We start from the raw sequence: 16,722 nt of genomic DNA on the forward strand, positions 1-16,722 counted from the left end.
AGAAAATGTGGGCAGCAGACATGAACATATCATCCTCTGTGGAGCTAAGATTTATGTCCCAAAACAGAGCTACAGAAATCCGAACTTTGAAATCAGTGGCCCAGCTTGTCAGATGACGATGCTGATTCCACTCCCAGCCATCAATGCTGGGGATGCAGGATAGCTCGATGGGTCCAAATGCATGCCACAACACCTGCTTGTTTCTGCACTCTCTCGAGTCAATTGCAGCCACCGCTGCCATCTCATTGACACCGTCATGTGGAGGAGCGGGATGGGCCATCCTCCATGTGAGTCGCTCACAGTGGTGTCGTACTCCGCCACATGGTAGCTGACATAAGATCACCTGCTGTGGTTCGTCGTCGGCATGGGCAGGCCCGCGAAGGAGCCTCTCCCGGAGGACTTTGTTCCGCGGCGAGACAGCGCGGGCCACCGGCATGGTGCACCTGAAGTAGCGACCACCGACCACATCCGCCGCAAGTGCTGCATCCGGTCTGCAGCATTAATGGCGCCAAATGGAACGGCGACCGCAGAACGTGACATGGCGAGGTCCCAAGTCGTGATGATTCCTTGATCGACTATAACTCGGAAGCCGGCCCTCGCCATCGCCGGTCAAACGGTATCAACGTGCAGGCCGTGCACGCTGGTTGATGGATACAGGGCAGACACAGCAGAATGCAAGACTGCAGAGAGGAGTAATTGCGGGCTCTGCTCGCTTCGACGTCGGTATGGGCATGGACTCATGCATGTGCCAAAGACAGGCCCATGAACAGAGCTGAACTCAGAAGCACCATTGCCAATCCAGCAATCATCACTTTATTCATCAGTATCACTGTTGAAATTGACTTGTTGGTTGATGTCTTCTTATCTGAATTCTATTTCTGCCATGACACTGAAATGAACAAGCTTTGTGCACTTCCTCTGGGGCACAATCCCACCTTGTTAAAGAACAGCATGAATTGAAATGTCAGATGCAAAGTTCTATCCTGGTCTCAGGTTGAAGATACGAAGGAATTAAGTATGCTTTGCAATATATTAATGGTCAGTCTGCAGTGTCCTACATGAGAATATACTGCTTGCTAGGCATTTGTTTACTTGGATTTCTAATCATCATTACCAACCACATCTGAGAGTAATTTTTTGGATTCCAATGATCTAGGAGTGCATCCTGGACCACTAGACTTAGATTTGAATGCTAGATGTCTTTTGCTCAAATGCATTGAATCTTGCACCATCGTGTGCAGGAGACTGGCCAAGCACACTCCCAAAGAATAAAGCAATATCAACAAGTCAGCTCGGAAGAATCACTCCATTCTCTTTATCAAGTCCATCACTTTCTCTCCTTTGTGCCCTCACTTTATGCTTTCCAAATCATCCTCATCGTCTCCAATCAAAATCTGTCCTGTGATTGATGGATGACTCCTTCCACACAGCTTTTTCAACCACCTTGCAAGACTTTATTGGGCAGCTCCTGTGAAGAAAGAGAACCAGTATTCAGTATCCTCGGAGTACACAGTTGTTTAATGGTCTTCATTCCACTGCCTTCTCTCTCTCTCTCTCTGCCCTCAGAGAGGCATGTGAAAGCTTTTGCCTGCATGGCAGGAGGCGATAGGGTCAGAGGGCAGCAGATGCCACCAAATCAAATCTTATTCTTTTGAGGCAGGCTGAGAACATTCCAATCAAGGGGTGTGTGTGATGTGACTGTGATCAATGATTAGTGCAGCCATTACATGCAGTAATTTTGTTTTGACTTCTTCTGCCTCTGAGATGAGACTTGTCTTCTTTCAGGAAAGCAGACTTTCTGTGATGTCAGACGCAGCCACCCATTGCATGGAAATCTGTGGACATTTGTTGGCAACATTGCAGACAAAGAGGAGTTGGCAATCATGATGCCTATCATTTGAAGAAGAAGAAGAAGAAGAAGCCACTTGGACTCGAATCTTCTCACCAATCAATCAAGAGACATGAAATGGTTTTCATGCATGCCTGTTTTATCAGAGTCACACCATGTCAGCTTGAATTCAAACCTACCAGTGTAGATTGGCTGGTAGGCATGTGTTTCTTTCTACTTTGTTTGATTCCAAGCTCATACCACAATGCATGGCTTCAGCTAATAAGGTGCATTTCACATTGTCAAGTAGGGATGCCAATTGATCTTCATATAATCCACTTGTCTAATTGGATCCAATGACTTCCTATTAGGTCTGATTTTAAATTTTATGTAGATTCAATCTATTCTCACTGTTATTTTATTGCCTATAATTATTAAGCCTCTCGAGTCAAATTAGACCTCCTTATATCAATTTAAATTTAAAAAGTTGTAATTTAAGTTATTTAGAAACTTAAGATGTAGTGAAAAATTTGCATGAAATTTGATATATATATATATATATATATATATATATATATATATATATATTAGTTTTCTTTCTACGTTAACATTAGTCTTGATGGTTGTCTCGCGATCCTAATCGAAGAGATAAGCGATTTAACCAATCAACTTATTATAACTTTGACTCGCATTATATATAGATGTCAGTGATAATTATTATGCATGCTTGATTGTCATGTCAAGATTCAAAAAAATATTAATAAATATTATAATTGAACATATTCATTATTAATATTAAATTATTTAGGTGACTAAGATTATATCAGAATAATGAACTTCTAGATGCCATCTAAATTTGAAAAATAACATAAATAAACTAATTTAGAAAATAAAGGTATTGAGCATTAAGCTTAAATTGTTAGAATGACTAATATCTTATTTCACTCTAAAGCATAATTCTTCTTTTTTTCTTTTTTATTAGACCAAAATACTTGATCCACTCTCATCATACAAAAAAATGTTTGACCCAACCACATAGAATAAAAATATATATCCATTATAGCCATACACATCATCTAACACACTCAATCAAATCACTCAAATTGAAAGAAAAAGATCAATCGATACATTTGAAGTGCTCTAATTGGATAAGTATTTCTTTATGTGCGATACATTCACCTAAGACATATGTATTGAAATATTTGATGTATGCTAATAAGGCAAAATCTTCTAATACATCCATCCAAGACATAAGTATCAAAGCGTCTAATATATCACGATTCGACAAAACATCATCTTAGATGATGTATTATATCAAAATATGAGCATCAAAACATCTAATACATCATAACCAAACAAAGTATATCTATGAACAAGATTCTTCCGCTTAGAATATATATACATTAAGACACCCGATGTATCACAACTAAATAAAATATCTTTTCGCATCTATTTGGGATATAAAGTATTAAGAGTGTGATACATTCATAATCAGAAAAAAAAATAATATTTTATGCATGATGCATACGCTCAAGACATAAGTATCAAAATGTTCTATAAGTCGTAATCGAATAAAATATTTCTCCATACATGATACATCTATTTAGGACATAAACATCAAAGAACATAATATATCATAATCTTAAAAAACATCTCCTTATGTAATACATCGGCTTAAGACATAAGAATCAAATTAACCGAATAACATATACATGATATCTTTATTTATATTTTTTTTTCATAATAATACTTCCTAGATGCCTTTATTTGTTAATCTTGGATATCTCACTCCACTCTAAGATCGATTGATTTTTTATCTAATTTCAAACTTAATAAATTAAAAAAAATGACACTAACAAATCTTTTTCTTAATTGTCAACCATGTTAGGGTTACCTCATTTCTATCTAATCAAAGAGGGAAAAAAATAAAAAATAAATAAAAAAAGACGCAGGTCTTGCTTTTGGTTCCAGGCTCGGACACCGAAGCAGACGGTCCGGTAGAACCCGGCCACCCGCTTCGTCATCCCACGTCTGAAGTCGCAACTCGAGTCGTTAGATATTTCGCACGAAGCAAAACAAATGTTATCTTTATTTCTTAATTTATTTATTATTTTTAATTTTCTCTTGTCTGCGGTCCGAAAACTCCCTCCCCCATTTCTCGCACGCACACTCAACACGAAGGCAAACACGACACACCGAGCGAGACTGCGTAGGGCATCTCCTCTCCTCTATTCCTCTGCTTCTTCTCGCCCTTCCCCTTCCCCTTCCCCTTCCCGACGACGTCGAACCCTAGCAACCCAAGCACACCACAGACGACGAGGGACACGGAGTAGAGCAGCGCGAGGAAGCCTCCTAATCCCTGCAGCGCTTTGCGCCGTCCAACCCTTCACGTAAGTCTACCCTTTGCCTGTCCGCCGCCTCCGAAATCCTCCCTTGATCGTTAATCTGCTGTCTCGCTTCGTGTCCCGTTGTTGCTTTTACTGGATTATCGCTGTTTACTTGGTTGTTGGTGCTTTCTTGGGTTTTATTGGGTCTTTGATTGGAAATTCTGCGCATTTGCTATCGATTTGGTGACGGCTAGTGGCGGGGGTGCTGGAATTGTGCTCCGTAGACTCGTCAGAGGTGGGTCTTGAGTTGGGGCGTCGTCGCGGTGGGCATAAGCGGGTGCAGCGCTAGGTTTTGGGAGCGCTTGTTTGCCCCCTTTTGTCATGGTTTTCGCAAATGAGGAGCAGGAATATAGCAGAAAGGAACCTTTTCTGAGTCCATTTTCTTGGGTAATGACGTGTTTTCTAGGGGTGTGTTCCTCTCTTGGACTGTTTTGCACGAGAATGGAGGAGTGGCAGATTATGTACGGTTCCTTTTGAGTTTGATTTTGAGCGCATTAAACAACTGTGCTGCTCAAAATTGTATTTATTTTAGCTTATCGTGCTTTGCCTTATTGTTTCCTGTCAATATGTGGCCGAGCTATATTTAAGTCGTATTCAGAAATAACGTACTCACATGTCAGGAGAGCTGATATTTAACATGGTCATTTTGCTGGATAACTAATTACTCTCTTGTTAGACTCCAGGAACGAGCCTTCTGCACCAATTAGAAAAGGAAACCCTTGGCAGATGGTCATGCTCTTTCATTTTAAACTTGTTGATTATTTTTGTTAAAAAACTTGAAGTTTGTATCTAATTTTCGTTGTTGCTCTGCATTTATAAGTTGCTTCTGCCCTGTTATTGTTGATCGACAAATACTGTTGGAAGAACATCCGAATTACATTTTCAGAGATAATGTGAGGCACAAATCTTCACGATTGGTGTGATATTATTTTGACAATGTTAAGTCCCTCTTGCTGATGTGCAGTTATTCTTGATTCACAAATACTGTTGGGGGTACTTTCTTGAGATCACTGCAAACTGTTACATTCTTCAGAAAAGGAATAAGGGAAACTTTAAGTGCGACTGCTTCTTGCCTTCTACCTTCTCCCTTTCTACTATAGCAAGTGAGTTTTGAAACTTCACTAATTTGCTTCTGGTATACTCTAGTGTTCATATGGGGAGTCTTTGTCACACAATAGTACTTATTCTTTCTGACTTCTCTTGTTCAATAAATTATTAGTGTTTCCTTTGGACATGTAATAAAATGTGATCTTTAAGAAGTGGTTACCACATCATATAAAATTAAGTGGTTTATTTATTTGCCTGTTATTCTATATCTTCTTAGCTTTTATGATTGAAATTGGTTCATTACCATTAATAAGCAAAAAACTTTTTGTGCAAGGAAGATGTTGCGCTTGCTTATCATGTAAGAAAACTGAATTATCAAGCATGATCGGTGGATACTTTGCCAGAAAGTTTCTAAGAAAATTCACAATTTAATATGTAAATAAAATTTGTGCCATAGTCTTTAAACATTCATGAATTGCAAGTTGGACAACCATAAACATTGTACCTTGGTTGGCATTTGATGGAATTCTAGTTCAGAATTTTGAACTTATTTGTGCTTAGCGATGCATTTCTTAGTGTTCTTATGAGCTTGCTTCATTAAATCATTTTCCGAAAGAGCATCTCAACTTTGAAAGCAGTAGCAATCAATCCTCAGATAAAAAAATATCTAGCAGCTCATACGTATAGCTCATTAAATTTATAGTTTCACATTCATCTGCTTCATGTGAAAATGTTTGGAGGAAGATGGCTTTGAGGAATGGTCCTTTTCTCATTTTGGAAGCTTTGACTTATCTAGCTCAATATGTAAATCATTTTGTAGATTTTACAGTTATGTGTTACTACCCAGAGCTTAGTTTTGGTTAAAGCAGGGAATTTATTTTTAGTTCAATCATTCAGAAGAACTAAAGAGGTTGCTGAGTGGCTGTTAGATCTTTCTGATAGTCAGGATTTCCTGATAGGAACCGCTTACTTGGAATGTCACAAACCCATTCAAGAGAGCACCCCAGCTTTAACAATATGGATCTGTGGCAACAGCAATTGATGTACAATAAGATGCTAGAGCTTCAGAGACATCAACAATGTCAACAACTAGATCAGGAAGCAAGACAGCAGAGTTTACTTAGCCACTTGTCTGTTTCGGCAAAATCAGCAGCTCATTTACCTAGAGTGATGAATGAAGTGTCTGCGAATGATACATCAAACAATATGTGGCCCAGTAATTCAGTTAGGGGTATGTCCATGATGCCTAATAACTCTCAAATGCTATTTTCTGGCAACATGAACTGCACACAGGCAAGTGTCTCACTTGCCATGTGTGATCTTTCAAATGGTCACATACTTCCAGATAACCATAGTCAAGCACTGCGATCGATGGGGTTCATGCCACAGCAGCTTGATCAGTCTTTGCATGGCATGCCTGCGTCCGGCAACAGACCCTTTGCAAATCAAGATCCCTTTGTAAATCAATGTTCTCAATTATTTGGGATGTCTAATGATGGTACAAATTTGATGACAAAGGCAGCATGCTTCCAGACAGAAAAGGTATCTGATCCATCAAACAATTTCCAAACTGATCATTGCTTCCCTGAACAAGACTACTCACAGGATACAATTTCAGTTACAACAAATAACTTCCAAGGGGAAGGTGTTCTGGGAAACGATACCATGCAAATTTTTAGTAGTGATGTTACATCAGGAAATTATCAGCAAGTAAATCATATGCAAGATAGTCTTCAAATTCAGGAATTTCCTGGTGGTCAGGTACAAAATGTTTGGTCAGGTAACTTACAAGAGAAACCTCCAGTTCATGTGGGGACTTCCACTGGTGTGAGTAGTCTAGACCCTACAGAAGAGAAGATCTTGTTTGGTACCAATGATGATGACAATTGGGGAGCTTCCAATGGAGGGAGTTTTAACTCTTTTATAGGAGGATACCCACATGGCCATCCTTCACAGAGTGAATATCTTGGTGCATTCCCTTCTATCCAGAGTGGGAGCTGGAGTGCTCTTATGCAAGAAGCTGTACAAGCTTCTAGCAGTGATCAGGTGGTCCACGAAGAATGGAGTGGCTTAAATTTCCAGAAAGCAGAACAGCCGATGCTAATGCATTCAAATGTATTTGATGGCACTGTTAGGCAGCTGGCTGCTTGGAACGAGAGCAGCTTGCAGAGTGCATCTTTCTCGACTTCAAGACTTCCTTCCCAGACTTATGATGCTGGTGGGGACCCAAATTTGAATACTGTTCCTAATTTTCAACATACTTTTAAGTCTTCACATGGCAACAACAATGGGGTACCAGCAAAAGTTCCTATTGTGTCCTTTCAGCTATCTACTGAAGACAAAATACAGTTTCTTCAAAATCAGGAGCAAAAACAATACTTGGAAAGTGGTCTTCAATTACAAATGCCAGTAACTAATCGAATATGGACAGAGCACACTTATGACCCGACGGAAAACAGTTCTGCAGATGCGCAGTTTAAGTCACAGAATATAGCGGGGGTTTGGAATCAGCCAGAAAACATATATTTTTCCACTGCCAATAGGCAGCACAGTTATGGGCCAAATGGTTCAAGTACTAGTTCTCTTGTGGCGCCCGATGGAGATGGTACTTCACTTATACATGGTACTGATGACAATGTGTGGAAGCTGGGAGCCAGTCATGTTAATCCAAATTGTGAGATACAGCCATTAAAATCTAATCTTGCTAATTCACACATGCAGACTGAGGGTTCTTTAAACGATAACTCCAGGTTTGCAACAACTTCAAATGTCTTAAATTTAACTCAGGAAATGAATCAGCAAGGAATCGATAGATACCAAGTTGTTTCTGAGAAAAAAATCATCCATGATATATGTGGAAATTCTCAAGGTAATGAAAATATGGGAAGTAGCCAGAATCAGCCAAGCAGGAAACTGCAAACTTGGGAAACATCAATTAATAGCACAAACAAAAGATTGGCCAATACCTACGACAGAAAAAATGAACATCTAGATTTTTTTTCAGGCAAAGGCTATAGTTCAAGCCAGTTAAACCATGGCCAAGATACCAACTATATAGTTGCTGCAGAGGAGAATCCAGCATTGATTGATTGCCAAAGATCTTTTATTGGGAGCCAAAAGCATTCGACTCTATCTGGGGAAAAGAGTGAGAGATATTTTATCCCTCCAAGTCATCCACCAAAATTTCAAGGACTGGCAGATGTAGTGTTTCAAGGAGTAAAAAGTGCAGTGACAAAATATGTTGGAAACTCACAGTTTGAAAACCATGATGTTTTGAACAAACCCATGGATGTTGTAAAGGTAAATGAAGTTTTATTTTTTCACTTTGGTCATCATTCTTGTCTGACCATCCACTCTTTTATTTTCTATATATTTCAAGGTTTTAATGGTGCTCCTGTATTAACAAAAAGTTTTGTACTAATTTGTAGAGAATTGCTAATGGAACAAAAGAACTACAGCCTAGAGACAGCATCCATGCCTCAAATGTTTCTTTTGATGTAATAGCTGCACAATCTTTTGAGAACAAAAGGATTTCTCAATTTAGGTATGTTTTTGCTTTAGTTTGTTGAGCTCCATTTTAATGATCCTTCTGATTATAGGAATCTCTTTGTAATTTGAGAAATTGGGGCTTTTGTAGATGCATATCATCTTATTATTTGACTTTTTCTTTGACTCATATAAGATCCAATCAATTTATTATTTCAAGTTAAAGGGTCTAAATCAACCTACATGAGCATCTTTGTCAGCAAGAACTATGTTGAAATTTCTGCAATAAATCCATAAATACAATAAGATATTGAGTGTAATTCTGATCTGATTCACCCCAAAGAACATTAGATATGGTTACGAGGTTTTATCTACTACTACAACTTGGACATGTATACAGCCCATATCAGATAGGGTTACATGGTCCTCCTTTCCATGCTTTTTGCATCATATATCTAAGATTTGTGATCTTATCATTACCATGATTAATGATTAGAGAATTTCTGAATTTGGCATCAACATGGCTGCCATCTTATTTGTGTGCTTGAACTATATTGATCTCTTGCAGTCAAAATATGTTTGAGCTTCTTCACAAGGTTGACCAGTCAAGGGATGACAATGAGATCATCACACCTGTCGTACCTGCACAAGCTGCTGCTGTTGTCACTGCTTCTCGCCCTCACTTTAGTCAACCTTCTACAGTGCATGGTTTTGGGTTGCACTTTTCCACATCATCTCAAAGTGTACCACTTCCAAATTTTGAGGTGTCCCCTCAGACCATTAATTACAGGCAGCCACTTGGCAAGGAGGCAGGAGATCAAGATCAATTGCTGTCAACTCCTACAGTGGGATCTCTTCCTCATGAATCATATCAAGTAGAAAATTGGATCAATACATCCAATGTATCTGGACAAGAACACAAGGGAACCTCAGGCTTAGACCAAAAGAAAATGTTGCCTGTTATTCCCTCTGATTTTCCTTATGTTGGAGATCAGCTGCAGGGAAAGCAGGAGCAGTGCCCCCCTGGTATCAAATATCTGCTTGAGCAGCAGCAAGATAAACTTGTAATGAATTCTGGTGGTCATGAAGCATTAGATGAAACTATTAGTAATTATCTTGGTAATCAAGCTAATGCAAGCATACTTGTTAGGAATAGTATGGTCCTTAGAGAGCCGCCTGTAGCCCATAATGGAGATGCAGCTGATCAATCTGTTCAGATATCATTGCCTATTCTAGCTGGTACAGTTCCACCTTCCTTGGCTGTTCCAACTTCTGATACTCATGAATCTGCTTATCCACAAGAGATGACTCATACAAAGGCAACAGGTGCTGTGTCTTCTCTTGTTAAAAGTTCAGGCCAACATTCCCCTGTTGTCGAAACAAGATCTGGTTCACTGTCTAATATATCAGGCATGTCTCAGCAAGCTGGCTTCTCAAAGATGTTGCATCATGTGTGGGCAAATTTATCAGCTCAACAACGTTTAGCTGGTCTCCAGCCTCACAGGGTTGCTTCAAACATACTTCAATCAATAATAAATCATGGCAGGGATGTAAGTTCGTGGGGTCTGCAAATGGCAGATAGTCGAGGAAATCAGGAAGAAAATGCTCCCACTGAAGTTGGTTCTAGTTTTATTAATTCACAGGACAGAGACCATCAAACTATAGGAAATTCCTTCAAACCCAAACATGCTGAGAATGCTGATGGTGCTCTTTCAGCTACGACACCCCAAGGCCTAGAACCAATAAGTAGTTTTTTTTGTAGAGATTCTAATGTCTCTATTCCATCTTTGGTCCAGCATCATCAGGATATTGACAAGGAAAAAAGTGGAGAAAGTTCAGGTTTTCACCCCCAGGTGGTCGATTTTCCAGTTACAAATACTGCTCCTTGTAGAGGTGATGTTTGTTTCCCTGCACACATTTCAGTACCTTCAGACTCTCAACAGCAAAATTACTCGCTACTGCATCAAATGCAAGCCATAAAAGATGCTGATTCTGATTCAGGCATGACATTGGGAAAGAGGTTGAAAGGAGCTGGTATCAGTTCTAATGCTTCTAACATGGAGCAAAGTGCAGGTCAGATATTTGTTCATAGGCAAAATGAACTCTTCAGAGTTCCTGCTGATGGTAAACAAAGTTCATTCCCATCAGATGTCAAAACATTAAGCTTTGCTTTAAAGGACAATAAGAGACATACACAGATATCTTCTGTTGCTGAACATCATGATCTTCATGACCACATGCACTCTCCTGATACAAGCTCCTCAGCTAGTTTAATTAGTGGAAATGAACACTATAGGAGTAGTCCTCAAATGACTTTGTCTTTGTTTGAAAAGTATATGACCTATAAAAATGATATGGCAATTGCTAAACATGATCGTGACCATTTTTGTGGAAGCATGGAAAGCAGTCCTATAGTTGAGCAAATAACCGATAGCAGTAAGTTTGGTAGCATGAAGCAAAGTACATTAGCCTCTGCTATGGCTGCCAATGAATCATCTGCCTTTTCACTGCCTTCCACCGTCATGGATCACAGTGTAGGTCTAAGGTCAAAGAAGCGTAAAAGTGCAACTTCAAAGCTCCTTCCATGGCATAAGGAGATATCACAAGGTTTACGAAGGTTGCAAAGCACCAGGTGCTGATTCTCAATAAAACTTTGATGAATTTTAGACTATGCTATAAATACCAAAATAAATACTCTTTGCATCTAGAGATTATTATAGTTTCATACTTCATATCTTGCAAGTAATGAAACCTCCAGCTTTGAATCTTTTGTCAAAACTAAAGTTTTGAATTATCTACAGCATCACTGAGTTGGCTTGGGCTCAGGCTGTCAATCGGTTGATTGAGAAGGTTTGTTGATTTTCTTTCCTTGCTATTTTGTCTTTTGTTCTATATTCTGTCTCCATTTGGTGGAAACTTTATGGGCCTTTTCTGATACTAGGTTGCTGATGACGCTGAAAGTATAGAGGATGGCCCATCAAATTTTCAACCACGAAGACGACTAATCCTGACAACTCAGATGATCCAACAACTCTTACCCGCTGTACCACCTGCCATAATTAATGGAGAGGCAACTTTAGCTTATGAAAGGTCGACCTACTATGTTGCTAAATCAACTCTCGCAGATGCATGCAGCCAAATCTCTTCATTTGAAAGAGATGCTTGTGCAGATGTAAATTTGTAAGTTTTTTTCCTTAAGACACCTGAGGATTTTATTTCACAATATCGTTACACTTTATTACGCATGTCATATGGATTCTTGTTGCTTTCTATTTCTTTGCTAGATCCCTTCTAAAACATATTTTATTTTTCAAGGGCAATAAACAAGGTAAAGTCTTTTGAGTTAAGGGATCATATTTTCTCAAAAATTGTGGAAGAATTCAATGGAAGATCCAAGAAGCTTGAAAGTGAATTCTCAAGGTACTTTCATCAGTAGATGGTCCTTGCGAAAATTCTCCCCTTTTTTTTTATTGATGCACTTTTCATATACGAATTTGTCATTATGACTCAATGATGTTACTTTGTACTTGCTTAATATTTATGGATGTATTTTTTGGCATTGTTTGTTTTCTTTTGCATGTCAATCTCCGCAATACAGGTACTAGCCCGTGTTTAAAATTTGACTGTTTTACTGGTATTTGATTTTTCAATGTCCTATTTGCCTTTGTCATCCATCACTGTGGGCATGCAGATTTTCATAAGCCTCACTTTAACATCAGTTACAATGAGAAATGATTCATGCCTACAGCCTCTATCTTGCTATAATAATGTCCATTAGAATGACTAAAAAATTAATTCAAATTGTCTATGTTTGCCTACTATGTTAACTGAAATACCAATTGTAAGAAATATGATTGTCATATATTGTCCAATTTAGATTAGAACTAGGATTGAGTTGGGTCAGGTTAGGTTGAGATGGGGATAGTTACTATTTTTTAGGGTTAACCCCTCCTAATTTGGGTTGCCCATCAAGTGGACGAGACTCTTAGATCGCATTGGATATGACCCATCTACATTGCTTTCCCAAGATTGGCAGAAAAAAAAACCCCTAGCGTCGGAGTATTCCCATTAGCATTGTGACATTTTCCTTTTGATTCCTCAAGGAAATAACATGAGAATTAGTAAAACTAGAAGAAGTACAGAAAATTTAAGGGTGAAGTGTTTATTAAGCCATGAGGTTGACGTCTCACAACCTGGTCCATTTCAGCTGCTGAAGAGCTCATGGCAGAGCTGACCTGTAAGATTGCTGATCTAGGACTGAACAGTGAGTTTCAACAGAAGAATTTTTCAGCATGCGGTTGCTCATCTTTCTAGTTAATTCTAGGGCTGCTTTTGATATCCAAATGACCTTCAAAACTGGGAGAGGTTGATGGGATAATCATCAAAGAGTTGAGTTGTTGTTTGGTGCTCGGTTATAAGGAAAACATCACAATTGTGGTTTGTGGTCCTATCTCATAATTAGTTGAAATTATGGTCTTAAAGGGATGGTTTGCTTGGCTGACATTGTAGGAAGCTGGAGAGTGATTGACAGAGGATGGTGGTGGTGGGAAGTTGCTGCATTTTGCAAGATTCCATCAATCTTATTCTCAATTTCCTCTACATTGTGACATTGAATTTTGCAATTTGCACCAACCTATTTATTAGACTAGTTGCTAAAATGGCAAACTTATCACTGAACGTCTAGAAGATGTGGTTGCATGGTTCACTGTGGAAGTCATAGTTTATCGCCATGTCCTGATACCAAATTAATATGATTCTTTCAATCCTGGTGTTTTTCAATTTGAGGAGAATAGACTTCTCAAATGAAAATAGAGGGAAGAGACTAGTGTTGTTGGCTAAATCAAACTTCAGTATTACATGACATAAAGTAGACAATTATTCAAGCATGGCCTGTATTGAAAAGTTGTATTTGCTATTCAAGTCAAGCTTATGCACTCTTGCATGTAAACATTTCCGACCTCTTAATCCTTGCCATGACAACAAAAAAATAAGTTTCTTAATCATGGCACTTCATTAATTGGCTTTAAGATAGACTGACACGTTCCTCGCCCACCATTGAAAGGTAAACTGTATGCACTTTCTAGCTAAATTCCATCGCTAATTATCCTCTTCTCTTTTCCTGTCTCACTTCAACTCTTTCCTGTAGTGGAGATGATCAGTAGGCATCTCTTCTCTATTGGCAAACAACTATTGACACTCAGAAAATTAGTTTTTTCTTCCTCTTTGGTCTCCTCTCTTCTGATTCTTCCTATTTCCAATTCTCTTCGTCTTCTTTCTCCTTTCTCTTTCCCCTGCTCCTTTTGCTTCTATTTTTCTCTACTGATTAGGATTAGGATCTCTAATAATAGAATATGACTGGATTTGTTATGAAGACAGCAGAAAATGAGTGGTAGGCTTGAGAAATTGGTTATATTGTGTTAAATTCTTCATGGAAGTTTGACTAGTGTCCGTTCTCATTGGTTCTATCTTATCCTGCTGATCCATGCTGGTTGCATTTTATTGTAAGTCCATGCTAGTTGTATTTTATCGTGGTCATGCAATATTGCAGACAACAATTTATGCAGTGTGAAGGCATGTTGACATTTTGCTGGCTTGGTCCAATTCCCTTGTTGGTCTTTTCTGGCTTGTCATGGGCATGTTCCCTTGGTCCATTGCCCTTGCTGGTCTGTTCTGGATTGGTGCATTCATGTGTGCCGAGCTAGCTTCCGGTTCCAATCTAATATTCATATCTGATAGGAGGGTTAATAGCCCCTATTTTAGGGTCTCCATTAGCTTTTGAAGTTCAGGTAGAAAAGGTCGGATCTGGTTAGGTTTAATCAGTTCCATGGGACTTGTTTGACACTTAGTACACAATTGGCCATAACTTATTATTGGCAATCTGATGTTGAAGGTGTTAGGTGCCTGATAATCTGATTATGGTGGTCTTATCTGTGGGTTTGATTCCAATTCAAATTTTCTGAAGTGAGTTGTCATTTAGAAATAATAGGAAAATCCATTGATTTCTTTTCCATTTTTGATCAATCATCAATGAGTCATAAGGTATCCAAAATCGCCTTTGCGCAGAAAGGTCTCTGGATGTATTGTTCTTTTCTCATAGTAAACAATAATCTTTGGCCACAAGAGTGGATCGGTACAACCTATTAGGTTCTGCTATTGTCTTCATCTTTCTGGGGCTGAAAAAGGCAAAACCTTGAACGATTTTCAGCTGACCTTAGCAGTTTGTCAACAATTACTAGCTGGTTTAGTTGATTTAGTCTTATCTTTCATTACTTTTTCAAGACAATCTTTTCCTAATATTTTTCTTTTTGGTTGATTCTCATGGTGTTTCAGATTGTACAAGAAGGGCTCAACATTGGATGTGCGACTGGAGTGCCAGGAGTTGGAGAGGTTCTCCATCGTGAACCGTTTAGTCAAGTTCCACGGCCGAAGCCAGACCAGTGGAGTTGGGGGCTCTTCTGCCTCTGAGGCTGCACCTCGCAGAACATTACCACAGCGATATGTCACTGCACATTCCAAGCCTGAAAATTTTCCTGATGCTGCTCTCTGTATCTCACTGTAGAGCATCAATTCATCGATCATCCATTTTTCGCTCTTGCAATCACAATCCCTCTCCCCCAGTGTTTGTCAACCCCTGCCCTTCATATCTTTGATGCCAAAGCACACACAGACACATGAATACCAGGGTGAAAAGTAAATTTTCCTCTAAGGAGATCTGCCTCGTTCCACTCCTTTTAGGGTTAGGTCTTTTGTGTATATTGATGATGATTAAAGAAGATTAGGGTCTCCCATCATATTTTTCAAGATGGAGAGTTCATCTTTCTCCAGTGAAGATGGATCATGGTCTCCGGCAGCCTCATGATCTCCAGCGGTGATGATCATTAATTGGTTCCTCTTTTCCAGCGACGGTAAGCCTCAGTGTTTGTGCTCTCGGCCCCCCTGCATGGTTATTGGTTGGCAAAGCCCGGCATATATCTATACATATTTATTAAAGCCTCTTTGTTTTGTGCAGGTGCCATATAGTAGCTGTACGGTGGAATGCGTACATCATATGGCCTACGGGATGCTTCGTAATTGCCTCCACCCACCCACCCACCCACCCTAGAGATGTGCATTCGCGAAGCATTGGTGTTCTGCCGTTTCTCATGCGACGTGACGACGCCGCCGTGTCTCCTCTTTTCACGCCACTGCCGGTATCACCTTTCCTTTTTGCTCGCCACTTCTGACGTCTCTACCAGCCGTTGTCTTCTAACCGGTGTTTCACCTTTCCTTTTTTGCTTGCCACTTCTCTGCTGGCCGTTGTTGTATTCTAACCGGTGTGTGTGTTGGCCGAGGTGGCTGTGTCGTTTTGTCTCGAGAATATGTCATCGTTTTCTTGGTGTTGATGACTCCCGCCATGGTCTCAGTTTCTTGCCGTGTCTTACTTAATTAGGTTACCTTTTGGAGGTTTGAACTGATGCATCTCTTCAATGGATGTTTTGGTGGCGACTTTTTTTTTTATATATATATAATATTTGTATTTGGGATGTTACTCCGCTTTTGGCTCGATTTCAATCGTTCTTCAACAAGTTGCCGGCATCCCATAGCTGAAGGATAAGTTTTCACTCAAGTGTCTCGTTATTTGTTTATTTCAATGGAGCTGGAACATTTTTTATTTTTTAAAAGATGATATTAACTCTTGGCTTTTATTGTGTCGGTATTCATCTTCATCTCATCGTCCCGTCGCCTCCATCACACGTCCGTCGTTGATGTCGCACTCTCGTTCATCGTTTCCTTCCTTGTCCTCGTTTGCTGCCTTTGAGCATACTCTCATTCTCGTTCGTTGTTGTCGTCATGCCCTCGTTCGCTGATTGGGTCCTCATCCTTGTCAGCCATCCTTGCCCTCCTACTTTGAAAGAGCTCATCGTCTCTTCCCATAACGAGGAGGATGATTTTTTTTTCTCTAGCATCACCCTGGCCTTGTTGTGTTCATTTCCT

At 39.5% G+C, this 16,722-nt stretch overlaps 1 protein-coding gene across 3 annotated transcripts; it reads left to right on the forward strand.

The window, feature by feature from the left end:
• Window positions 1–3,964: 3,964 nt before the first annotated feature.
• Window positions 3,965–16,276, forward strand: LOC103984413 (uncharacterized). 3 transcript variants are annotated; one of them, XM_065108330.1, is made up of 10 exons: window positions 3,965–4,218; window positions 5,180–5,318; window positions 6,117–8,562; window positions 8,691–8,806; window positions 9,317–11,380; window positions 11,550–11,598; window positions 11,690–11,928; window positions 12,064–12,168; window positions 15,079–15,653; window positions 15,758–16,276. In XM_065108330.1, exons 3-9 carry the CDS (start codon window positions 6,238–6,240, stop codon window positions 15,305–15,307), a joined length of 5,127 nt encoding a protein of 1,708 aa, XP_064964402.1. In that variant the 5' UTR covers window positions 3,965–4,218; window positions 5,180–5,318; window positions 6,117–6,237; the 3' UTR covers window positions 15,308–15,653; window positions 15,758–16,276. The 3 variants fall into 3 exon arrangements, with proteins under 3 accessions (XP_064964402.1, XP_064964401.1, XP_064964403.1); XM_065108329.1 differs by having other exon boundaries at window positions 6,132–8,562; XM_065108331.1 differs by having other exon boundaries at window positions 6,222–8,562.
• Window positions 16,277–16,722: the final 446 nt, after the last annotated feature.

Source organism: Musa acuminata, chromosome BXJ2-5 (genome assembly GCF_036884655.1).
Source record: "Musa acuminata AAA Group cultivar baxijiao chromosome BXJ2-5, Cavendish_Baxijiao_AAA, whole genome shotgun sequence".
Lineage (NCBI taxonomy): Eukaryota > Viridiplantae > Streptophyta > Magnoliopsida > Zingiberales > Musaceae > Musa > Musa acuminata.